Here is a 27,453-nt window from a genome sequence, read left to right as displayed (position 1 = left end):
GTTCTAAAGCTTGCGTTACGGCAGAGAAACATTTACATTAAAGTGCAAAGTGAAGAGCAGATGCACTCTGCACTTTAAATTCAGCCTGAAGAAAAACAAATCAGGGACTGAGAGGCAAAAGACTTCAGATATATAATATAAAAATGGTTTAAAGCATAAGTAACACATTCTGTACCTTGATAGTTTTGGCAGCAATAATATTGGACAGATTCTTCTTGGCCACCTGGGAACCTCTGGCTGTAGCCTTCAGGCTTGGTCCCTGTGAGGATTTGATAAGAAGCCCACATTTGTTATCAAAAATGAACATCTACCCCAAAAAAAACATAGCAAAAGAGCACAAAGAAAAATTGCATTTGCACATCCAGTAAGAAAACTGTATACAATCACGATAAGCAGAATATAACCAAAGGGTTTAAAAACTACCTTCATCTAGAAGAAGATAAGAGCGCAGCCAATCTAAATGACATTTATTTTGAACTGTACTTCTGGCATCCAATTAACTACAAAGACTGGGTTGGCTTTATGTGTGTAAAACGTGCCCTTGAAATAGGTCGGCTTTGGTTACAGAAACCTTGAGGTGTACTGACATTTATACGACTGTTACATAAACTTTCATCATGCTCCACCTCTTACTCCCATTTTTTTTAAATGACATGAGATCAGTATATGAAAGAAGATTTTTTTATAGGTTCACACAAGTTACTTTGATCGTTCATCTGTAGTGATAAAAATGTGGTGACTGCTTCTTACTGTAAGACAAATCTAAACATTTAAAGGACTCAAGAAAAACAACTGATTAAAAAAAATATATCTAATTTTGTCTAACATCCTGCAGCCAGAAATAGTTACCAATCCAAGAATGTGGTTTTTCCTTACAGAGCAAGTTCACACTTTATAAAACATGCTGTGAGAGTGCACCTTTATTCTGCACCATACCTGAAGGGCCATGGTGTGGTCGCAGAGGAAGCTTTGGTATTTCAGGGGCACGTGGAGGCTCTCTTTGGGCCGGAGGTAAACCCTAGGACCTGGAGCACCCTGCTCCGAGTGGAACATGTTTTCCTCCAGCGGGGTAGGAGTTCTGGTTAGCGCTTTGAAGTAACGCCACTCCTCAGTGTTTGTGATGACACTGGATGAAAAGATTAAAGGCCACAATTGAGATGAAAGGAGGCTCTTACATATTTTTAAAGAGATCCATCAGGGGATCAGAGCTGGACTTGTTACGTGGACAAGATCCCTCATTGCAGAATACTACAGCGTTTATTACAAGCTATGACGAGATTGTGCCGAGAGGAATATAGAAGAATAAACCCTATGCTGAAGATTCAACTAAAATCAGGTGCAAAAAATTAACGTAGAGAAGAAGAAGCATTAAGTTGTCATTTGATTGTATATTTAGAGTCAACCGCCATCACTTTTTAAACTATTGTAATTATTGTATTTTTTAATTATTGAAGTAAATGTCTCATCTAGATAAAGCCGTCTTTTTCAAGAGTGGCCAGACCAAGCGATTGGAGAGCATTGTAACAACCACCCACAAATCCCACAGCACACAAGTGAAGCAATATCCAGTTCATAGAGATAGGAAGATCGAGGTCACAACAGTGACAGACCAAGAATACAAATTTTTCAATCCTTAAAAAAACTGACTTCAAGCCCCCAATAATACTCCACTCTGACAATTTTATGTCCTTCTGTAGATTATTCTAGGTGACAGGGGAAATATATTTATAGTGGAACTAATGTGCTCATTTCCAGCTCCATAATTTTAGTCTTGGATTGAACAAGAATAGCTTTGCATGATTCATAGTTTCCCCCAGAAAAGCTAAATTTATCTAAAACCAGGCCCTGGGGCAGTCCTTCATTTTAACGACAATTTAGCTTTACCATTAAGATCACACTCCCTTTAAGCCAGATTTGTTCTGATTGGCTGCCCCTTGCAAACAGAAGGTCCAAACAGCACGCGGTTGGTTCAAGAGCTGTGTGCCTGAGATGACCATATTAGGCATATCTGCTCTCAGTGACGTATTACAGAGATAGAAATAATAATAAAAAAAAAATTCCTTAAACAGAGTGCTTAGATAAGTACGAAAACTTTGGGGAACAGAGCGTGCATGCATATATGCTAGCATAATGATCTGAGACTCGTTTCAAGGCAAAAGTAAAAAAGAGAGAGAAGAACCAAAGATCCTTTACATACTGACCGCACCGTTAAGACACCTATTTGCATATAAATCCCACAGAGCACTAAACGTTCACCCCCCTTCACTTTCTGAGCTAAACAGAAAAAATAAAACTGACCTCTCACACTTACAACCTGAATCTCGCAATGTAAATTTCACTGCAGTGCAAGTGACCAAAATTTCACGGCCAAGAGTTACACCGCTTGCACACAATTCGTTGCTTTTAATTATCAACAGTAGACAGGGGGAAAGGTGTACAGGGCTCAGTGAAAGTCTCCCTTCTACTCCTCAACAAATGGATTTCCAGGGAGAAAAGTCAGGCGCAGATAACACATTCCAACCAAGGGAGGTCTGCCTCTATGCTTTCCTCTTCCCTTGAATGCAAAAATTTCACACACAAATGCATAAAGAGGAGTGCTGGTTTAAACTTCAAAGGTTTCAAGCCACAGGCATGGAGAGGGAAATGTCTCTCAATAGGAGAGTGAGTTTATGAATTTTTCAGGGCCCCACCTCGCTAACATTAAGGAGAGATGCAACAGGCTATTCTATGAAAATTATTTGGCTATTCCCACCTGTGCACTTGAAATAAAGGATTTTGCCTCCGGCTCATCCCGGCAGTGTTTGTCCACCTGAGCCTCAAACAAAGACCACAGGCTGATAACGCCTTTAAAAAAAATAGAAAAATGGAATGAGGTAATGAGGAAAAACAGGTTGAGAGTAAAAAGGGAGAAGGAATAAAACGAAGACGATAATTAAAAGGGCAGCAGGAGAGAAGGGTCGAGAAAGCAGAGAGGAACATGGATAATGACAGCGTGAAAAGTAATGAGATAGAAAGCAGTTGGATGAAGCAGAATTCTTTCTGTCTCTGTTAGCCACCAGTCTTGGCTCACGCTGGGCTCTGTGAGGCCAAGTGTGAAAAGTAGCCATGAAAATGGATGGCAACAGGTAGCAAACCTTTCCTCCATGTCAAGAGGAGCCTCTGGGCTTGAAACCACTGCAAACATCAAAGCCACAGCTAGCCTAGCCTGCCACTAAGTACTCTCCTTTCAAAGTCTGACGCTCAAATTTCAGTGAAAGGTTAAACTTGTTTTTTTCTTGTTTGCTCCTGCAGAACAAAGAGCTGACCCGGGGACCGGTTTACATTTTCAAGAAAGCTCCTTGTCAATTATTTGGCCACAATATAAACAAGGAAGTAGGTGCAGAGTAACTCCAGTGCAATGGCCAAACTGCAATTCATAGAGTGCGGGAAAACACGGTCATTCAGGCCAGTGTTGTTGTTTTTGTACACCTTCCGTCCCTTTAAAGACACTAAAGAGGACTACTGTGAGTAATACTTAACCTCACAGTTAAGGAAAACTGTATTGGCTGTTATATACATTAAACAGTATATGGGTAAAAGATGAGGGCACCAATTCTTTGTAATTTGTCATCAAACTATATTTCATCCATGAAGCTTTCCTGTAGCATTTAAAGTTTGTGATTACTTCCAGCATCTGGTTCACCTTATATTAATGTGTCTTGTTTTTTATGTCCTAATTCCTGTGTATAGAAAGTGTATACAGTGTATACATTTGTGTTAGCCTATGACAGGCTGTTATTTGTACTGAAGACAAATCATACTAACACAATGAATGCAGCAATACTAACTATATAGATTACTTTCTAAGAACCGTCATCCTAAAAGAGCAGCTTGTGGGAAAGGTGTTTTTTTTGTGTGTGAACAAAGAGTTTAAGATCTGTCAAAGAAAACAAATTTATCAATCAGATTTCCGTTTCCAAATAACATTAAGGACAGAACTTGCAACAAAACTATGTGACAGTCCAGTATTTCCTGCAACATGTTAAAGAACACAAAAGACTGAAATGAACCCAGTTAATATTGATTTTATATAAATTTCCCTCTTGTGTCTGTGGAAACAGCATTCACATGTACATTACAATAATCCATATCACAGCGCTGCTTATCTATGATTAAATACCAGTTTTATAAAATGAAAATGTGTCATTAGCAGTGCCTTGCATAGTGCACTATGCATTTGTTTCATAAAAAGGGGCTGCAGGAAAAGCGCATCCAATGCTGGCGCTTGCTCGTTAATTTACACATTTCAGGGCTCTTGGTAGAGGTGACAGACGGTTTGGTGTAAAGTGTCACATCGTCTCATCAAGAAATGAATAAACTAACAGAGTGCTAAGCCAGCAAGAGGACAGATGCAGGGATTGATGACTCTCAATTAGACCTGCTAGGCCCGGTGGCCGGGCTAATGCCATAATGAGTCATCCAGAGCGCACTGCAGCATTTGTTGATCAATGTGATATATCCTAATCCAAGCTCAGGCATGAGCAGAATCACTAACAAAAGACTCAAAGAGAGGGGATTAACTATGATGCTAACTGAAGGAAACAAACACCAGAATGGGTGATTCAGGAAACATCAGCCATAATGGCTGCTATGGGCAGATTAAAGAGGGTATTTAGCATCTCTCGAACATAATGTGTGCCTCTGTGTCAAGTGATTGTGCTGTGGAAGGAATAAAAATATTATTTTTTCATGGCCAGACATGAAATTACGCAACATTGTTTGTTACACCCAGAAATATGGTGGTGTTCTGTGGTCTAGACATACACTAAAGTCAAAGCCAGTCCCCTTAATTAGAGATTGACTGAGATAGGATTTTTAAGACCAAATGAAGGTGTCATTCTAAACAGCATCATGGCAATGTAAAAATGCCACTGATGCAACAATTAGTAGTAAAATTCCTGTCCTTTTAACTTTAAACTTTCTTGATATTCCTCAGTCAGCTGTAACCATAACTGCAGGGCAAAGTGGAAGCATTCGAGACTAAAAACAGGACTCCTGTAATAGTAAAGTGCTGATTGTTGTTAAGATCTTATCTTATGTTAATGATTTCACAGCTATATTTAGAAATGATCTCAACATCTACCAAACATTTACCATAGAAACCAGTGGTGTGAATGATGTCACTGTTATCTTACTGTAACAAAGCAGATGATCGTCATGATTCTCTCATCCCCCATCCTCCAAGAATTACAAGTTACAGGTTATCCACTGCAGTATATATAACTATGTCAGTGCATCATAATACTGTAGATCTGTTGAAGTGACTGCACGTACTGTAGGTCAGACTTGTGCTGTGCTGAATGTAACTCAGGAGAACCTGTTGAGATTTGGGTGATTAGGGTGTGTAATTAGACATGAAGTCAACACATTCAAATACTGTCAGAGTTTTGGAAAGGAGAGGTTGAAAGGTGCTTACGTACATGAAAAACTGTGAAATGTTAAAACATAATGTAATGCACTACACTGAAAACTTTAGATTTTTAACTTTTTTGATAAAACAACTGAAATGTGGTCAGAAAAATGGGTTCTTTTTTCTCCGGCAGAACACAGACACTGGCAGAGATCATCATTATGTATAATTAGCAAATGTAGTAATGTGGAGACCTGGTCGATGTTAAGTTATGTAAAACAGAGCACCTGCGTGAGATTCACACAATAGGGTTGAAATTGCAAAAAGCAGAAAGGAGGGGTGGCAACAAGTGCCCAGCAAATTAAACACATAAGCATCTTAATAATGAAATTAATTATCTTTAATACATTTTAGGACAGTGCAGCAAACACTGTTAATATAATTATAATAACTTCCTCAGACTAAAGTGCCTGCAGTACCTCTGAAAGTAAAGAGTCAAGCCAAAAAGTCTTTATAATCATGCAATGCTCATCTTATTATCATTGCAATAATCACATCCCATGTCTTGTGCAAAAGACTGCCCATTATTTAATCTTGCTTATAATGAATAATCCAGCTAACCTTACTGATATATTACTGTGGCCAACAATGCAGCAACTGCTCCAAACTTCACCCCAAACCGGAAGCAACTGGATCAGGCTAACATGATAATGCATGTACAGAGAATGCCCACTGATGTAAAAAACCCAATTTCAAGTCCTAAAAATGTAATAGATGAAAACCCGCACACCAGCACACACCTACACGTACATGCATCATTTCAAATCAGTGAGCAATATGTGACTCAGACCTGCAAAAAATACACAGTCACACAATCAAACCTCTTCATGAATTTATCACATAATCTTCCCATTGTTGACGTATCACCCTTTTAGAAGCATATTTACACATATAACTGTGTATATACCTAATTAACAACAGCTTTTGGATGATGAGATTCTTAATCATTCTTAAAACATTTCGAGTTGCATCACAATTTGGTTGCTTTAAATTTCTTCACAGGAAACAATTTTCAGATTTAGGTTCACGTATTGTTTAGGAGGTTTTTCTCCCCCAACTACATAAGAAATAAATGTCTTAAAATGCTTCATAAGCAACACGAGCTTTTATGAAACATATAAAGAGGGTAAGCATGCAATCATGTTTTGTTCCGTACATTAACAGATGATCTTGATAAAGATAGTCAAATCAGAAACATGGCAGCCAGCAGCTGTCATAGTTTTTCTTTTCTGCCTTTATTTCTTTCATGTAGTCATTCATTCAGTCTGGTTTTCATCTTCTTACAAAACCATCTTCTCCCTCTTCAGACTCGCCACTCTCACCTGCCCTGCTTTCCTGCCTGCATCACCTGATCTTCCCTGGCCTCTGATCACCAGGAGCCACTTCACTAATCAACCCTGCAGGATATATACCCTAAGCTCGCAACTGCTACTCTGCCAGATTGCTTCTGTGCTCTTTGCCGTTGCTTTCCAGAAAACTTTTTTGCACCTCATGCCTTACCTGCTTTTAGGACCTTGTTATTTTTGAAGTAAAGCTTGCTTTTCCCCCCCACTTTTACATCCTGCTCTGGTTTCATTGTAACTAAACTATCTTTGGCAGTATCTACTGCAAAAAAATCATAACACTTATGAAATTTGCTCTCACCTCAAAATGATCAAGTGGTATTTTGGCACATTACAAGCACTGTAAGGTATCCGAAACCATGCAAGATTTGATTAATGTTTGCAAAATCTAAAGTCCTCATTTTGTCTGATGTGTTAGAAGCAAGAAAAATGGACGAGCATAAGAATTTGAGTTTGAAGAGCAAAGGCTGGCCTGTGTGGTCCGATCCAGCAGACGAGCTATATGCTCAAATTGCCAAAAAAGTTAATGTTGGCTGTCAGAAAGATGCCAGAATTTACAGTGAATCACGGTTTATTCCCACCCACCTCACCACTCTAAACTGTGTTCTAAATAACCCTAATCACTCAGGCCACTAACACAGAGACTCTACACTCAGACATGTCCTGTTGCATTGCTTCCAAGCACTTTGTTCTCCAATGTGTGCCTTTCTCTTGTTTTGTATATATTCTTCTTAGCTGTACATATTTCTTTTGTTTGCTACTTATTCCTGCTGTCTTACTATTTATATTTTACTTTTGCACGGAGCATGGGGCACCTATTTCGTTGTTGAAGTACACGACAATAAAGGTCTGTTCCATTCTATTCTATGTTGCGTATTGGGTTGCATAGCTGCAGACCAGTCCGGGTGCCCATGCTGATGCCAGTCCAACAGCACAAGCACCAACAATGGGCACATGACCATCAAAACTGGACCACAGAGCAATGAAAGAAGGTGGTCTGGTCTGACAAATCATGTTTTCTTTTGCATCATGTGGATGGCCAAGTTTGTGCAGTATGGGAATAAGGCAAGCCATCGGACGCAGTGTGATACTTTGGGCAGTGTTCTGCTGGCAAACCTTGGGTCTTGCCGTCCATGTGGATGTTACTTTGACACACACCACCTACCTAAGCATTACCAGAGAGCATGGACACCCTTTCATGGAAACAGTATTCTCTTATGTCCGTGGCATCTTTCAGCAGGATAATGTTCCCTGCCACAAAGTAAAAGAATGGTTTGAGAAGCAAAATGAGATTGAGGTGTTGACTTAGTCTCCAAATTCACAGGATCTGTGAATGGATGAAGACCATCACTGGATTCAGGCCAACCAACAGCAGGGGAGCTGAGGGAGGTGAGAATAGAGCCGACGAGTTGAATCTGTTTTTCAATAGATTCGACACCACAATGTCTGCTCCCACCCCCACAACCTCACCTGCAGTCAGCCTGGAATCCAGAGCCACACCACTGTGCCAGCCTCTCTCTTCACATGTTGCCTCCTGTGAGATTCCTGACACCCCTCCCCCACCCATCACCTTCACTCAATACCAGGTTGAGATGCAAATGAGGAGACTTCACTCAGGCAAGTCTGCTGGACCAGACGGAGTGAGTCCCCTTGTCCTCAAGATCTGTGCCCCCCAGCTGTGTGGAGTCTTTCATAAACTGTTTATGCTGAGTCTGAGTCTGCAGAGGGTCCCGGTGATGTGGAAGACATCATGCCTCGTCCCTGTACCAAAGACGCCTCGTCCCAGTGGCCCCCAGGATTACAGGCCCGTGGCACTGACCTCCCACATCATGAAGACCCTGGAAAGGCTCATCCTGGACCAGCTGCGACCCATAGTAAGACCACATCTGGATCCCCTTCAGTTCGCTTATCAGCCTCGTCTCGGAACAGAGGACGCCATCATCTACCTGCTCAATCGTGTCTACACCCATCTGGACCAGCCGGCGAGCACTGTGAGGGTCATGTTTTTTGACTTTTCCAGTGCTTTCAACACCATCAGGCCGACCCTCCTGGGTGATAAGTTAGCAGCGATGCAGGTGGATGCTTCTCTGGTGTCCTGGATTGTTGATTACCTGACAGGAAGACCACAATATGTACGTCTCCCACAGTGTGTGTCTGACAAGGTGATTAGCAACACAGGGGCACCACAGGGGACTGTCCTCTCCCCCTTCCTCTTCACCCTCTACACCACAGACTTCAGCCACTGCACAGAGACCTGCCATCTTCAGAAGTTTTCTGATGACTCTGCGGTGGTTGGATGCATCAGCAGGGATGATGAGACAGAGTACCGGGCTGTGGTCGACTCCTTTGTCACGTGGTGTGAGCAGAATCATCTGCAGCTCAACGTGGCAAAGACCAAGGAACTGATCGTGGACTTCAGGAAGACCAGGAAACACTTGACCCCTGTTTCAATCCAGGGGGTCAGTGTTGACATTGTGGAGGACTATAAATACCTTGGAGTACACATTGACAATAAACTGGACTGGGCTAAAAACACCACAGCACTTTACAGGAAGGGCCAGAGTCGTCTCTATTTTTTGAGGCGACTGAGGTCCTTCAACATCTGCCAGAAAATGCTGAGGATTTTCTATGAGTCTGTTGTGGCCAGTGCGATCCTCTATGCTGTTGCATGCTGGGGGAGCAGGCTGAGGGTCGCAGATGCCAACAGACTTAATAAACTGATCCGTAAGGCCAGCAATGTTGTGGGGATGGAGCTGGACTCCCTCAAGGTGGTGTCGGAGAGGCGGATGCTGTCCAAGATAAAGACAATGTTGGATAACACCTCCCACCCACTCCATGACATGTTGGTCAGTCACAGGAGCTCGTTCAGTGAGAGACTGAGATTACCGAAAAGCACCACTGAACGACACAGGAAATCATTCCTGCCTGTGGCCATCTCCCTGTACAACGCATCCACTTAACACACTGTTTGCTGCTACAACTACACATGTTTCTTTTCCAAATATTTATTTATAAGTGACTTATGTATGTATGTATGTATATATATGTATATATTGTACTATTCTTAGTTAGCGTATTGTCTGTCTTGTCTTAATGTTGGTTTAAAATGGAGCACTGTAACAAAAAATAATTTCCCCCAGGGATCAATAAAGTATTCTGATTCTGATTCTGAATCCAGTCGAGCATCTGTGGGACGTGCTGGATAAAACAAGTCTGATCCATGGAGTTCCCACCTCTCAACTAAAAGGATCTATTGCTAACATCTTGGTGCCAGATACCACAGGACACCTTCAGGTGCCAGTGGAGATGCATCGACAGATGAAGGCTGTTTTGGCACAGTAGAAGGACCAATGCAATATTGAGCAGGTGGTCATAATTTTATGCCGGATAGGTATAATTTGTAGACACAGCCTGTGTTTGAGGAAAAAAAGTTTCAATTCAAAAAAAGCAAAAAGCATATTTTTTATCAAACTGTCCCGGTTTTGTGCATGCTTGTTCATGGTGCATTATGCATGGTTTTACTGCAACACTTAAATAACTCAAGTCATCATTAATGCCATGAGTGTCAGCTGTAATTTTCATACCATGGCAAGTAAAAATGTGTGCTGAAAAAAAGACATTAAAAATAATAATTTGAACCACACTGATAGTTGAAAAATATTACCAAGACAAAGACAATCACAAGTCTATGAAAAGAGTGTAGGGATGGCATTTGCAATTAATTACGCCCTAATGATGATAATATGAAGGAATAAGGATTCAGCACACCACTTGTTACCTTTTATACACAACAGACTTGAAGCCATCAATTAAGATTTTTAAAAAGGGTGTAGAAGGCCATCTTCTTTCTTCCTCTTTGTTAATGATGGCTCATATCTCAAATTTTTCTGCCCTCACCACGTGGTAATAACGGCAGTATCTGATACTAATGCTGATGACGTAAATGTTTAAGGGATAGGTGGATAGCCTAAATGTGTGTACCCTTTTGGATGGGATGTGTTTCACAGTGAGGAGTGTCAAGTGTGAACACAAAGCATCATTTCCTAAAGCAGCATGAAAATAGGTTCCATAAACATCATCTCCAGAGCTTTACTGTCACCTACGGAAACACATTCAGAAAGTGTGAACACAGTTTCACGGTGGAGCAAGGCTAGTTATAGTTTGATAATCGAAAACACATACAGTATAGAAAACACATGTTCACAGTTGGTGTGCTAGAACAGGGGCAAACCTATAAACTTGTAAAATCCATTTAATTTTAAAGATTGAAACACGAGCTTTTTGGTCTATGAGAGTGGGAAATATAATTATGGCAGCACATAAAGGGTTAAAAATAGGACATTAGTCTGACACCACCTCACAGACAGCTCACAGTTTACAGGATCTCACCTTAGCTCAGGGTCATCACTGTGAATGGTGACCGTCTGTGGCACATTAAATGGATTCTTAAGGACAAACTCCATGTACTCTGCAGAGCCCAGGCTAGCATAAAGCAGGTGCTGGGTGGTGATGGCCTGGCTCAGCATGTTGGCGATGCTCTCTGCTTTGCTCTTGGCTTCACTGGGATTGGCCAGCTGGGCTTTTTTAGACTGAGCCTGTTACCAAAGAAAAATAGCAAAAGGCTAAAAAACAATTCAGCACTCGGCTGCAAACTACCATAATTATTACCAACGCAGTTGACAGAGAGGGACTTCATTTTTGATCTACCTTGCGTGCTGAAGTTTGCATACACATCATTTTTGTTAAAAAGAAATATCCTAACCAACATAAGGTGTACTCACTCACTTTACCTAAACTTTTGCACAGTTTAAAGTCTCCCAACTCTTTACACTGACTTTTGCATTTTCCCAGATCACAGCAGTCATTTTGAGTCCAATGTTACCATAACTGATGACATTTAAAAAATGATCCCAAGGTTGCAGTAAAACAGAGTTTTTAAACATGACATTTCTGATAAGAAAGAAAAGAACGCTCGACTGAATAGCCTATGATTACATGTCATAGATGTGTACAAGCTTTAAAGAATGCTTTCAGAGCAGGCAAACATTCCTTTGGAGCCAATGACCTTTTCAAAATCAGTTTATATTTTCTTAAGCGAAATGAGATAGATCCAGACTTTTATCAGTGCTATAACACTGAGAACTGATCATTGTAATTGATGTTTATTCTCAAACATTAAACTGGTAAAAAAAAAAAAAAAATTCCAAAGCTGATGGAAAAGATGTTTTTTTCATCCCTGACAAATATGCCATTATAAATTTAATGTAAAAACTTTTATAAAGCTCATAATGCCCGTTAGTAAATTGGTCCAAAAAAATAAATTAAAGACCTGAACTTCAGCTTGCCAAAACACAATATTGAAATTTTCCACGGGTTTAGTCCTCTAAAATGATCCCCAGCATCAACCTGGTCAAATGACGGTTGAGCCCAGAAAGAAAGTTAAATCCAAATTGAATTTGAAGAAAGAACTCAAAAAATATGGTTCCAGTGACGCGAACAGGATTGAGTTATATTCCAAATTGTAATAGCTGTTACAAAGCTGTGAAACAAGCAGATCACAAGGTCTTACCACAAGAAGAAAAAGCCTGCACCCATGGGTGAAAAAAATGCAAGTTGTCACAAACAGTTAGTTAAAGTCAAGTTCTTCTAACAAAGACATCATGATGTTAAATGTCTTCATTATGGACCTAGGATGTTAAAGCTGCATTAAAGATGACTTAACAGTTCCAACCATCCCTTAAGACTATGCTCATGACAAGTGTCATATCAGTCTTGTGTATGTGTTACAACCTATCCTGACAGCGTGCCCTTTAACCTCCTGTGCTTTTGTGACTGTGAGGAGAACTCTGAGACATGTTTCGGAGCAAGAAAGCAGGCTGTTGTTGTGCCTCTGTTGTCTTTCTCAGATATCAGTGAAGAAGACTCAGAGGGACAGATTATTGCAGCTCAGCTTTAGATAGGAGCTATTTTTGGCTCACTGTGGACTTAAAGTGCAATGTTTGACCTCACCGCAACCTTTGCTGTTTTAGCATCTTCGCTGGCCTCCCGCTCGCGCACTGCAGCCATGCACTTCAGCTTTCGGTCACTGTCATCAGGTTTGTTTAGGCTGTTCTCCTTGGGCACGACACCGTCAGCTCTGATCCCGCGTCGGAACAATGGCACCCGATCCTCATTTATCGGCAGTCTGTCTGCTTGTGCAGTGTTCCTCGCTGTGAAGTAGAAACAAGCTGCAATCATGAATATATTTACTGAACAGAGTGGAGTCTAATCTCTTAGCCATTTTGACCATATGTTCTAAAACCCCTCCAAATGTCCACAAGAGAGAAGCGCTGACAAATTAAAGTATTGTTGGAACACAAGAAAGAACAGCTTGTTTACAGAAAACAGTCCAGTCAAACAACTGGCACCGCTACAACTGGGCCAAAGCCCTGCTGCTGGGAAAACAAACTCACTCTCTCCTCCTAAATTATCTTTCACCTCCACGGTCATGTGTACTCTTCAAGGACTAAAACACCTAATTAAAATATCAAATTCATCTACCAGTCACCAAATAATCCATCCTCATTTGGACTGGATCATGCAAATTACCCGACTGTTTACACGAGAATTTGCCTAATCCTGCACTTTGAATAACACTCAGACATTAACAAACTTTAAGTGAGAGCTGCTTAAACCATATTTTTGTTATCTAGAACAGCTTTACTCTTCCAACATTCGGTTTGGAGCCAAGTGATGGAGCTCGCATCGCAGCAATGGGAAGATAAACCCAGACTGACTGAAATTGGCCACAAATCTTAAACAGAAATGGGCTGTTTTCAGTGCGGAGAAAAAAAGCAAGTAGTACATCAGGAAGTGAGGGTGAGAAATGGGGAGACCGAGGGGGGGAAAAGAGAGAATGACAGAAAGAAGACATGAGGTTTATGTAAAGTAGTTTATTTAAGCTCTTCAAGAATATTACCTATGGTAATTGGAATGCATCAGACATTAGACTTGGATTAATTCCTTAAGCATTCATCAGATGGTTTTCAGGATCCTCTGAAAACTATTCTTCTGCTTTATTTTGTACTCCTTGTAATGCTTCGGGTTTTGCATTGCATTTGTTGTTAGATATACATCACCTCACTGGTCATAGTGCCTCTGAAATTACTTGTATTTGCTGTGTCACTTTGATAAATAACAGCCTGATGGGATATCTGACTCCCTTTCTGTTTTCTACTCCCACTATCACTGTTCTTCTCTGAACCAGTGTCGTTATCAAAGAGGCACTGGCCTGACAGTCACCTAACCTGATAGTGTCCAGCTATACTGGTTCCTTCACAGCCACGGGCAGGCAGAAGTGGGACAGGGATGGTGAGATACACGCACACACGCACGCACGCACGCACGCACGCACACACACACACACACACACACACACACACACACACACACCACAGTGCAGCTGCTCTGTTCACAGGTGCTTACTGTTAACTGGCTGACTGGACTCCAGTGAAAGCAATTATTGCGCTGAAAGTGTTTAAATGGCACAAGAAGGTGGAGAAGAGGAAAGAGTTCAATTTAGGAGAGACAAGAGGAGTCGGAGAGGTTGCGGTAGTTAGAGAGGTGCGATAAAGGTAAGACTGTGAGCAAGCAGTGAACAGACTGTGTTTGCACAGTAACAAGAGCTGTGAATACATGATTGCAACAGTTTGTGGAATACATGTTAGGCGAACCTGTTCATGAATTAATTATGAAACATATTTTATATACACAAAATGTTTGCTGCTACCTCCAAACGCATTAGAGTGTCTTTGTGTATCAGTATGTGGTGTGCACGAAGCAAATGTTTTAAGAAGTGTGATGAAATTCTTTATACTATTCTAAGCAACTGGCTGATTTGCAGCTTGCTTTTAATCTGTTTTTTATCCGTGTGTGTGTGCGCGCGTGTGTGTGTGCCAGTCATTCACATTTGAGGACAAATTTAGGAATCACATACCAGTTGACTCGTGATGGTTTGTGTAATTGAGGAAAAAATTGGTTTCCCCAGTGTGTTTCTGCCTTTACTTGGAGTGTGCATACACACACACACACACACACACACACACACACACACACACACACACACACACACATAAAACACAAACAGGACTGTGGCTAGCCACCAGAGACGCTTCTGTAAGCTCAATTAGTTTGAAAATTGAGTGGTTCTGTGGTGCAGCCAAGAGAGAATGTGAAATAGATCTGGTTGAGCTGATCAAGGCACAAACATGGTCACTGCCAAAATAAAAGACACTAATTACTCTGTGGCATAAAATACTCAGTAACCTACATGTGCTTAGACATGCACAGAACTCTAAACAGAGAAAAACAGGAAGAAAAAAACAAACAAAAGCAAAATGCAGTGTGTTGTGGAATAAAATGCTTGCCATTGAGCTGGAGGATGTTCCTGCTGGACAGACTTCCTCCACTGAAACCGCTGGTGACTTCACAAGGCGTGATGATATGCAAGAGAGACTGCATCACGTCTGCTGGCCTCTTTCTGCCAGAGTCTGCAGGGCACCCTTTAGGACAAACAGCAGCTTTTAGTTCTATATACTGACATACGAAACACCTTTGAAAGAACTTTGATTCAGTAACTCTAACTAGCAACCCAGTTATTAACTAAAAAAGGAGGGCTGTACAGTCATTGTGAGACCAGCTCCATCTGTGCTGACCTTCACCTTCACTATTATCTCTTACATTTTTAACACTTGCTTTATCTACTGTCATGGCATTCAAATGGCATTGTGTACATACACTGTTTTTCAATTTATTATGCAACAGTGAAACAACTATACGTAACAACTGTTTCAATGAAAGTTTTATGTTTAAAAAAAACATATTTCAACTGATATCTCAGTTCTTATGTAACATAGGAACCCAGAAATACCTTTTTGAACACCTGAAACATAGAGTATATAGTGCAATGTCTTGCAAGAGGCATGAAAGTATAACATCAATATTTTGCAAAAGCTGACAAGAAATTATCAACCTTTAAAAATCTCCAGATGAATTTGGCAACACTGGTGAGATTAAGGCTTATTGAATAAAGCTCAAATAAATCAGAATTATAGGAATTAAAGGAGTACAGAACAAGTCACTATTTAGCAGCAAACGGTTGTATGAGACTGCTGTAGTGTCTCTGGATTGCTGAGAACCTCTCAAGGCAGGATCCTCCACAGTCTGGCAGCTGTGCAGAAAGCTGCAGTTATGTCATCCTTAGCCAAAGCTCATAAAGGGAGATTTTTGCTCAAAAGTCATCTGGCTCTGAAATACAGAAAGATTGCATGATACTTTCCAAGAGATGGAGCTCTGAATATTTTGAGATACGCTACTCTGTCCAGTCAAATGATGTAGATGTTTTTGGAGTGGCCGAGTCGATCCCAGATCCCAGTCACAGACAATGATGTTAAAATGCCCAAGTTTATAAAGAAAAAACTGTTTGTGTTAACTCTTAATTACCTCTTCAAAACTACTGTAAGGGTGGTGTTTAATTAAGGTATTAAAGCTAAAGTTGTGCCTTATTGGTGGTATGGTCTGTTTGAATGACAGGTGGATGCTGACACAGGCCATTAGCTGCCTGCTAGCTGTCACCTCCACTAATTTGACACATTGAACTGAACCCCCTGATAACATATGTGGTGTTACTTAGCACTAATCAGCAGGTATCTGTGTCTGTGCAACACACCCATACTGTCCATCTTTTACAAACTCTCTATGATTCAACCTGGTGATTTACTACTGTGTATAAAACGAAATGTCATTAGTGCTGCAGCATCAGGGTATACTCATTAACTCCCTCTATGAAGTATTTTGTCAGACAGCGTGTTACATTTCATGTCTGTCACTTTTCATTTAGCATTTATTTGAGCTAGTTGTGGCATTCTTTTTTTTTTTTAATAATTGCATCATTATTTCTATATTGTGCTTAATTTTTTAGTATTACATAAAATGTCACAGCAGCAGTAGGAAACGTTTCCACCATTATGTTTATTGCTGCAAGCAAGCATAGTTCATCTCTGTCCTGCTGAAAAGCAAGCTTTGGCTGGTTGGGGTATGCATACAACAGGCTGTGTATAGAAGAGATTAGCATTGTGTTTACACTCACATTCTTCTCCTTTGCGCAACAAATTCAACGTAAAATGCATCTCCACTCTTTAAAAGTTGTTGTGTTTGTCCCATATCGCCAAGAGCTGGGATATAGTAAATAAAATAACGGTCCTCCTTGTGAATAACCTTCGTTCATGGCACAAAAAACTGTGCCAATAAAGAAACTTACTCGAGATATCTCACAATACTACAAAACCTACAATAGCAGTGACTTGCAGATAAGGCTACTGCAATTTTTCTCCAACATTTAAGATGTACTGCACACTTTATTTATGAAGTCAATATTTTATCAGTCAAGTTTTTTTTAATGCTACAATAACAATTTTGGAGATTTTTTTTTCTTTGTTTTCAGTTAATCACATGTTATGTGCTTAGAACTGTATCAGGAGCACAACAAAGGCATGCAAGCACAGTCATCTCTTATTGTTTCTCTGGAGGCTAAAAAGAAAGGTCTGAGGACATATCCTCTATGTTTACGATAAAACAACGACAAACAGATTTAAGTTCTCTTTAAAGTCACGTGCAAAACAACGCATTTTTCACTGTCGGTGCTGCCAAAGTGAAAACATTCCAGTGACAGTTGAGGGAAGATCAATACATGCAGACAAGCCTACAGTGGTAATTAGTGGCCTGAAATTGCCAGAAAGGTCTGGACACAAAAAGCTGGCAACACGATGCTGATGGATGGGTTTGTTGGCCTCTGTCTGGTTTGGCTGAGTGCTGGGTGTCAGTGATGAAGTAAGACACGTGAACACAGAGCAGTTAAATATCACCTGGAACTATCTGCCAGTATTTCTGGAATGGGGACTGGCCACAGATTTACACAACCTTATTCTAAAGAATTCTTAGATAAAGAAAAAAAAGATCTCTCACTGTATTAGTCTTGTCATCACATCCGCTCTATGTTCAGGATAGTTTGAATAGCTCAGTTGACAGTTTGGAAAAAACAGTCCCGGGAGTATTCAACCTGCTGTAATTGTGTCCTCTTTTTGTTTCCAGGATGGCAAAAACATAACTTTTCCCTCTTTTTAACAGGCAAGTGGATAAATAAGTGCTTCATGGTGCACTTGTAGCAGGACACTGAATGATGGTCAATATTACAGTTTCTCCAAACATTAATTCATCTAGTGCAGAGCCCCTGCAGTATAGCAGCCACGGGAAAGGCTTGTTTACACCTTTGAATGGTGCTTCACATACAAAATGCCCGCTAAGGGAAGTGAGGGGTAATTGCACAGAGTCCCAACCAAAACCTACGACCCACCTTCCTAAGAGCATTTTTAAATACCACAGGTCAAATAGTCTTTTACAGGTACAGGCCTCCACTTGGAAACAGTTAGCTACAATTTACAACACTTGACTGAAGAAGCAAGTCAAATTAAAAGTTTGCAACTGCTTAAATTACAGTGCACTTTGACACGTGCGCTCCCATCACTCCCCTCAGTTTCCAGGCTTTGAGCTGCTTAATTGTATCATAAGAAGTATAGTGTAGTATTTTCTGAGAGGCTGCGGGATACATAATCCAGGATGCTTTCATATGAAATATGGTGAGTGCAGCAATTAAGTGGCTTTACTGCCCAGAACTGACACCTCTGTTAGCTTATAAGAGTTTTACAAGGGTGTGCCAGAAGTACCCTCCAACTCTTTTAGAGACCAACTTCTTCATCAGCAATCTGATAATAGGCGGCAGCTAAATGAGTAATGGGGAGCTGGTATTGCCATGCAAACAGACACAGACAGCGTAGCTCTGCAGATTAATGGGTGAGGTGTCTGCCGTCCCAATGCGTTCTTCTCATCATCCATCACCTTTCCCTGGCCACACGACTTAGCCAAATGTATTTGTTTTCAGCAGTGTTTCCCAAATATTACAGTAAAGACGTCATCATCATCACCATCACATCATCATCTACGATCAGTTACGCAGCTGTGTAGAGCTCCTTCCCAAAACCTTCATTATGGACCCTTTGTTTATGTCAAGAATGGCTTTGCTGATCGACAGAATTACACAATAAACCATCAAGAAAGTGATAAGATGAACACCGAGTGCTACATGTCTATAATAAAACAAATGGACTGATGATGAACCCAATTATGATCCTCTGATTTAATCATTCAGTCATTTTAATTAATTGGCTATCGCTACAACCATCATTAAGCCCAACAGATAATACCTACTTAAGTGCGTCTTCTGGTTGACGTGGGTGTCGTATTATCTTTTTTTCCTACCTGCTGAATCACAGTGGCAGATTATTAAGACAGAGCTCGCGGTCCTCAGTACTTAATTACAACGTGATACTCCAGGTTTGTGCTGCAGACAGAAAGTCAGCACAGCGTCTGCTGCTTCACGTTGTCTGTATGGAGGAGAGTAATTGTGAACAAAGTGCCAGGGGGCTGAACTCTATCAAATTTATTGACTGCCTCTCGCTGTTGCATGACAATAACCCTTCTCTGGAGTAACCCACCTGCCCGCCCTCATTGCTCTGCTGGCAGTTCTAGAGGTTAAGGCCACAACAAACCACTGATTTACTGGGCCCCAGAACAAATGGGAGCAAGCACCAAGGGGGTTTCAAAGTAGCCTGCAATATTCGATTTCTTCTGCCTCCCCGTTCCAGGCCACTGACCTTTCAGAATAAGCAGATATTCTCTAACCTCAAGGCTAAAAGCAAGGCATATGAAGTCAGCCGACTACAAGAGCCTTTAATGAGCAGATATACTGTTTGTGCGCCCCCGAGGGAAGTCACCTATAGCTAAACTAATTGTTAGGTAAATTTCCCGGATATTTTGTTTCACTTGTGCCAGCTTCGGGCAGAAATCTATCGACTTGTTCCTGCTGTAGCAAACGGTCTCTCCAGGGCTTATCAGGCGGGTGCAGATGAGGAGCACTGTGGTCTGGAGAAGGTTCTAATCTGTCTTCTCTACTGTGCTGAAGCAGATACATGCTGTCGGTTTGTGTATGATGTGTTGGGAGAGATGTGTGTATATGAGGACTACTTAAAGGGACGCCAACAGAACGTACGAGTTGGAGAGAAAGGATCTAGCCACGACACAGTCAGCAAAACTAGTTTTCATCAAAAGGCTTTCCTTTCTGTCACATATGGGCTGTTTTAGTGTTGGCAAATATTACTGTCATTTCAGAGTGGATTAAAAAAGAACCTCCTATTTCGACTTTTTCTTTGGCAATGTAAGCAGTTTTACCTTTTTATGAGTCAAATAAGGTAGAATTGGAGAAGCTGTTAAATAAACACACACATTTGGGATCGGGCACCGAAACAAATCTGTGTGAAATCTGAACTAATGACAACTTTTAAATAGCAAAACAACAGATCAGCTTTAAGTAAAAACCTCTAAATCACCTTTTAAGTGAAAGGGGTCACCGGGTGATGAAGCTGGTGCTGGTTGTTTGACTCTCACTCTGTACTCTCATTAACCCTGGTTCCAGCAGTGCAGGCAACAGTTTCCAGGTATTGAGGTCTCACAGGCCCTTTGCAGGCTGCTTGCCTAATACCAAACAACATCGAAAACACCAACTGGAGTCTGAGCATAGGAAGAGCCCCTGCAACAGAATTTGGTGAAGACCAACACTAATGTAGGGAGAGATTAAAGGAGAGACAATCAGGGGGTCAGATACTCTGTTTGTCTGAATAAAACTGTCGAGAATAAATAGTTAAACTATTAATTTCATGGTAATCGTCTTATTTTGACGGTGAAAGAGATAATCTAACCTGATGTAACCCTGTGCTGGCACTAAGTAAACCTCTAATGCTTTTAACTAAAATCAGTTAAAAATAATAATAATAATAATAATAATACTGTCCTATCATCAAATCTTGCATTTACTTGAACAGTAAATGCAGCATCCTGGCACTTACTATGAATAAAACAACTGTAAAAAACAATGTACACGATATATATGATACACATACAATGACACATGCATATGAATATCATGTGTTATTTTTATATATATCATATTGTTTCAATAGCACCAGGGTTTACTAAAATTGCAGAGATAATATTGTTATCCTTAGGTCCTACTGCAGTGACAAAATCATCTGGGGAAATCTGCAGCGCATGTAAGGAAAGGAGTTTCGGGGCAGCCGTGAATGTTCACAGTCCCACAGAAGGAGCCACTGTTTGAGTTCAGTATACACCCCTGTTGTGGTTTCTTAAGGCGTCCTCAGGCTTTAAAGCTTAAAATCTATGAAAAACAATGTCTTGTTCACTTCTTACATTGTTTATTTATTACTTCATTCAGCCTTTATCTGTACCCATCTGACTTCAATCTATTCGCTTTTCCTTCCCTTCTTGTTTTAGAGAGACAATAAATACATTACAAAGCCATCAGTCAGTGCACAGTATCCATCTATGGAAAAGCTGCTTTACATGCTGCTCTATGCTTTACATCATAATGACACAATGGACTAGAAAGCTTATTCAATTTTTGTCTCTTCTCTGTCTTTGGGTTGAAGTTGGTCACTGATTGTAATGCTTTGATTAGCACCTCCCTTTAATGCATCTTTCCCTCTGTTTCCATCTCAGCCCCCCTCCCCTCCCCACCCCACAGAGTTTATTGTAGGTTTACCAGAAAAAATCAATAAAGCATCAGAGTTTTCCTCCTGACACACCAGTCAATCCATTTCATGGGACGTGCAGGCGGTCGTCATGGTTTAAAGACTCCTCATCTGCTCCTATAGTGCTCTATGTGGGAGCACTGTCATTCTTCCTAATATACTGCAGCAAAAAGCAAACCCTTGATCTCACAACTCGCTATTATTCAACTAAGCCACATACTTTTGTCCTTTACGACGCTATTAATAAAAGCTACTTTATAGAATGATTGAATAGGCCTGACAGCATATATCATTACCATTTAATTAATTACTTGTCAATCCCACCTTGTGATAATTAAAAAAGGATATCATTTGGTGTTTCACTCTTTTTCATTTGGAAATGACAGTATGCCACTCATTTTTTTCAATAAAGCCTAATTCTGATGAATTCCCAAAGGAGAGAAGTAAAGACATGATTAATAGCATGCATGACTGAGACACATAAAATTACAAAAGGGGCCGAGCAGTAGGTAGTCAGGTCTGTGTTGCTTGTGAATTATAAAAGGCTTGGGGGATGATAATATAATGACACATGTATATCATATATTATTTATAATATAAATCCACAGTGACATCAGGGTTCACTGAGAATGCAGAAATAATTTAACACAACACTAATTTTATCAGTATTACCAGAGTCGTATGATTCCCACCCTTGTGTTCATTTGACAAAGTGTCTAAAGTCTATCTTTAGACAATTTGCAGCCTGCTGCAAAAACATACATTTTATTCCAATTACTTTAGTTCAACATATGAGAAAGACAGACATAAAATAGTATTTTTGCACCAACAAGGTGATTCCTTAAGAGGTATTAGTTGGAAAGTTGCGTATGTCTCAGCATTTTCAGTTGATCCATTTACTGTTGGCTGAAACCTCATTTGAAACAGTGACAGTGGAAGGGTGGCTGTCAAGAAGCCATTCTTAAGCAAGGGCAAAAGACAGAAAAGGCTGAGGCATGCCAAATTATGCCAGAGCTGGACTCCAAATCAGTGGTAACAGATCTTACGAAGTGATGAATTTAAATTGGAAAATTCTGGTTCATATTCTGTGCAATATGTACAAAGGTGGTCATGAGAGAAGTGCAACAGTGAGAGTCTTGTTTTCAAAATTATGAACACATAAACAGGGTCATGTGGAAAGCATTTGATTGGCTACAGCTTCATGTTTTAGCATGCCAATAATCCCAAAACACATTCCTAGTGCAGTAAAAGCATACCTGGATAGAAAAACACACATTGGAAAGCTATCAGCCATGGATTGGTCTCCCCAGAGCCCGGACCGTATTGGATAGGTTAAGGCCTTTTCTGTCCTTTTCTGTAAATTTAGTTGGATTAAGACGACCACTTCCTGTATATGTATCAAAATAAATTCCAAGCAGCAACAGGGGCCGCATTATGCCAAGCAATAGGTGTCTGGCTTTTAATTTGAAACATTTGTGAAGGAAATGCTGAGTGTCACTGATTATACCTTAAGAGCAGTACCATTTTATAAATGGAAACTTCACTATGAAGTAAATCAACTGGAATTATTGAATGAACACAACTGAATGAGCATTTCTGCAAGAGAAGCGTCACAGTGCAGAGTATTAGACGACTATTGGTGTGAACTAGACACTTCCTCTTATTGTTTTTGATAAATGCAGTTTTCATCAGGACCAAATAAAAGATGATAAAACAGAGGCTACAAAATATGGCATAGAAAGTGACCAACGTTTAAGAATTTACCAGATCAGACTACCTCAGGCTGCTGAACATCATTCTATAATAACGCTTCACTGAAAAATTTCTGCTGCTGCTGCCACGCACGCCTCCATCATTGACATTTTCAAGCAACTTTCCTTCACCTCTCAAGCTGAAATCCAGGCGCTGTATCTGCACAGTATCACCACAAGTACACAGCCTGTCTCTCAGCTTGGCCGGTGGTCCTTTGTTGAGCCTGTGCAGTGGGGATTTAAAGCCAGGGGAGAAGGAAAATGCTCAATCCATATAGGAGCCTTGTAATCCTTCCACTGAACTTAAAAATCAGAGAAATTGTGGTTCCAGGGTTCTCATATTATATCAGTGATATACTCTACCTGTCCTCCTCTCATTTTTGCCATCCTGGCTCATCACACAACCTGCCCACGCTCCGTTACACCTGTCTGTCTATATGTCTGTGAGTACAAGAGTGCCTACCTTTCAGGCATGTATGAATGGCTTGATATGCATCTGTGCTTGTGTGTGTGTGTGCATGCGCATGCATGCGCGTGTGTGTCCTTTCCATCAAATGCTGGCTTCACATCCTTCACCACCCACCAAATAAGAGTGCTGATTCATTATGGCTTGATGACAGATGCTGAGAGGGAAAGAGAGACGCGGTGGATATTGGAGAGGTGAGAGCGGTAAAACAAACAGCCAAATAGAAGGTGGAAGCGAGCGTGTGATAGAAGGGTAAGAGGTAAATGGATGAATAAGAGAAAACAGGAAGACAGTGATAAAGAGTGAAGAGAGGAGGGAGAATGTGAGAAAGGCAGCGACAGATGGAAGCTGAAACAAAGAAAAGTGCTTGCAAGTACTCCCTCCCCAAATTGATTCTGACTGTCGGCCAGGGCGCCTGATGGATATCTGAGCCTTGATTGGAATTTACATGCCAGACACAACCCTCCTCCTCGCATCCCCAGCACACCTAATAACCCGCTGCGCTCTCAACCTGCTTTGAGTGATAAGCCCAATGAGAAAGTGCTGGCATATTTAGCCCTAACAATGGCACACCGAAGAGTTTTGGAGGCCTGGAGAGGGATGCATTGTTTATGAGAGGGAGTATCGTTTCAACAGTTGATTAATGGCAGGGAAGCTATCGTCAGCTGCCATCGCGCCGCAGGGGCACGCCGGGCCCAAATTGGATGAGCGCAAAGGAAGAAGCAAGGTGTTCAATTGCTAGACGAAGCGGAACTATCACATCAAGATATTTTTGCTTTGGCACAGCGTTCGCTTTGCAAGCCTGCACACCTCTGTTTGCCGGTGTTGGAAATGGGAACTCTGAACAGCAACAGCAGTCCTGGTGATCCACTGCCATTTCTCAACTCTACACATCAGCAAGAGTAAATAGACAACATTACTTCATAAGGCTCCAATGGAATATGACCTGAATATAAAACACTCATAAATATTTCAGATGTAGAGGGATTACCGAAAGTGGATTTTCCCATAAAAGCTCAAACAAGTGTAACTCTGTGTTTTCCAGGTTTTGCTTACATTTACGTTCACATTATCAGAGCGCAACCGCCGAACCATTTGCACTTTATCACACACACTCACTCCTCCGTGTCCCAGTGGAAGCCGAAGAGTGTCTGCTACCGGCAATAAAACTTGCGACCAACTAAGTGGCAGGTCCAATGAATTCTTTCCAGTGCTTTAAGCGTAGAGCTTCTTCCGTGTGTCCCCAGTAGAACATGAAGATAAACGACAGTATCCAAAATCTCTTGCATACAGTATATCCATTACAGTTTTTCTCGATTGCTTAAACACTATAACCAGGCTTTTAAACTAAAATTTCAAAACCGTAACGCTATTTTTCAAAAAGCTCACCCATTTCCCTGAACTATAAACACTATTCCCTGCTTTGACACATGAGTCAAATTTGGTGAACTGTTACTGCAAAACTCTACACACAAATCCCTACATTTTTCAGTGCTTACACCATGTAGTCATTTAGAAAGCACTAGCATTCAATAATGTTAACTTAAGTCAGCATAGCTTGAGCTCAATTAGCACACAATTAACCAGGTGGAAACACTAGGAGTCAAAATTTATCACACACCAATCAGAACCTTCGAATGTGTGACAGTTACAGTAATGAGTGCTTCTATTTTTGTAGGACACAGAGACGACCACCTGGTGGAGGCAGGTTAAGGCTTTTGTCGGAGGGGCAAGAGAGGGAACTTGTAAACATGGTAATTGCAAATAATGTAATCCGCCTGCAAGAGATTCAAAGGAGAGTGATTGAGGATGATCATCTTTTTCGAGGCATAAATGCCATCAGCCTCTCCACAATTGACCGCATCCTCCGAAAGAATCAATTCCGGATGAAACAGGCATACCGAGTCCCTTTCGAACGAAACTCTGACAGAGTGAAAAACCAACGTGTGGAATATGTTCAGGTATGAGTTTTGATACTGTATAAAGTATTGTGTACCATCACAGCATGGCAGTTTATGCTGCCATTTCAGCACTCTTGAACTGTGGTTCAGGGTACCGATTGACTCTACTGTGTTATGTGTTTTGCAGAGAATCTTTGAGATTGAAGGACGGCCTGTTCCCCATGAAATAATCTTTGTGGATGAGGCAGGTTTTAACCTGACCAAAAGAAGGAAAAGGGGGAGGAACATAATTGGCCATCGGGCTATTGTAAATGTCCCTGGTCAGCGTGGGGGGAATGTCACTATGTGCGCAGCCATCAGCCAACGAGGGGTACTCCACCGCCATGCCGTACTAGGACCCTATAACACTATGCTTCTCCTTGCTTTTCTTGATGGTTTAAGACAACATATGTTCCAGCTGGACTACAGGGAACCAGCACAGCCAGAGCAGCCTCACTACGTTGTTGTGTGGGATAACGTCAGCTTCCATCGCGCTGCTCTGGTTCGTGACTGGTTTACCAATAACCCAAGGTTTTCTAATATCTTTCTGCCTGCATACTCTCCCTTTCTAAACCCGATAGAGGAGTTATTTTCGGCATGGCGGTGGAAAGTGTATGACCGAGAACCTTATGTCCGTGTTCACCTCCTTCAGGCCATGGAAGAAGCCTGCCTAGACATATCAGTAGATGCATGCCAGGGGTGGATCAGGCATGCAAGAGGATTTTACCCCCGCTGCCTGGCTAGGGCCAATATAGCCTGTGATGTGGATGAGATTCTCTGGCCTGACCCAGACCAAAGACAAGATGCTGAGGTGGAATAATGTTTTTTGGTGTGTGTTGTACTGTATAGTACATGAATAAAAATGTGCCACTGTACATACATTGGTTGCGTCTTTTGTGTTTATCATGTGAAAAGGTTTTTGAAGGGGAGAACCATAAGCAACCTAATTGTTTTGGAACTATTGTTTTGAATTAATTGTACCAGTGTGCAAAACTCTGTTGTAGTGTGTGTGTTTTTGAGGGCTTGTGTTTGATGTCTGAGGGCAAAGTTTGGTTTTTCAGCAAGAGTGAATAGTTTTGAGTGTAGAGCTTCATTTTGACCTGGAAATAGGATGTTTGGGGAATTGAGTGAGATGTTATGGATTTGTGTTTACTGTTGTGAGAATATGAGGCATAGTTTCAAGAAATGTGTTTTAGCAATCGAGAAAAACTGTAAAAGTCATGACAGCGGGGAATTATGGTCATCGCAGCCATGGAATACAGATCAGTGATTATGCACAAGAGCCTAAGGTTTTTGCAGAGTCATGAGATGGTTCTTCAATTAAAGGCACTGAAAGAAGACCTTGAATAGTGATCGTGCTGTCACACCTAAGGATATTATTTTGTTCATCTCTCTCAGTTGGCCTTGTTACAGTTGAAAAACGTTGCCACAGCTACAGCTGAGCAACAATTTATTTAAAATACTCAAGAGAATTGTTGCTTTTTTCACGACGTTGGTATTGTTATGCCAAAGCAGGAAAGTTACAATTGAGCAATAGAGTTGCAACTGAGTCTTTCTGTACTTGCCAATGTTGCCTGTGCGTATGTGGAGCCGGCCTCTGACAATGGTGTGAACCGTCATGGGGCTGGAGGCAGAGTGTCGACCCAGGTCTGGGTTTGTCAGTAAGGTATCCTCTCCTACGTAGTCAGTGGTCAGTACCTCCACCTCGTGAAGCGCCTGTACTGCCGATTTACACTGACGCAACATGTACTAGGGATTTAAAAAAAAACAAAAACTCAACATGAGAAACATTGGTAACACCTTACAAT

At 41.0% G+C, this 27,453-nt stretch overlaps 1 protein-coding gene across 3 annotated transcripts in view; it reads right to left on the bottom strand.

Annotated features, from left to right (window-relative positions):
- Nucleotides 1–27,453, bottom strand: part of nphp4 (nephronophthisis 4) — a 184,706-nt gene that overhangs the window by 16,952 nt on the left and 140,301 nt on the right. For all 3 annotated transcript variants that reach the window (XM_080899956.1, XM_080899957.1, XM_080899958.1), the window contains 6 exons: nucleotides 27,211–27,394; nucleotides 15,198–15,332; nucleotides 12,802–13,001; nucleotides 11,182–11,387; nucleotides 937–1,126; nucleotides 176–259 (listed from right to left, as the gene is read on the bottom strand). In XM_080899956.1, coding sequence (XP_080756082.1) covers nucleotides 176–259; nucleotides 937–1,126; nucleotides 11,182–11,387; nucleotides 12,802–13,001; nucleotides 15,198–15,332; nucleotides 27,211–27,394 — 999 coding nt within the window. The remainder of the gene's footprint in view (nucleotides 1–175; nucleotides 260–936; nucleotides 1,127–11,181; nucleotides 11,388–12,801; nucleotides 13,002–15,197; nucleotides 15,333–27,210; nucleotides 27,395–27,453) is intronic.

The sequence above is a fragment of the Rhamphochromis sp. 'chilingali' genome (assembly GCF_963969265.1).
Source record: "Rhamphochromis sp. 'chilingali' genome assembly, chromosome: 12".
Taxonomy (NCBI): Eukaryota; Metazoa; Chordata; class Actinopteri; order Cichliformes; family Cichlidae; genus Rhamphochromis; species Rhamphochromis sp. 'chilingali'.
This window is presented reverse-complemented; position numbering and strand designations above follow the sequence as displayed.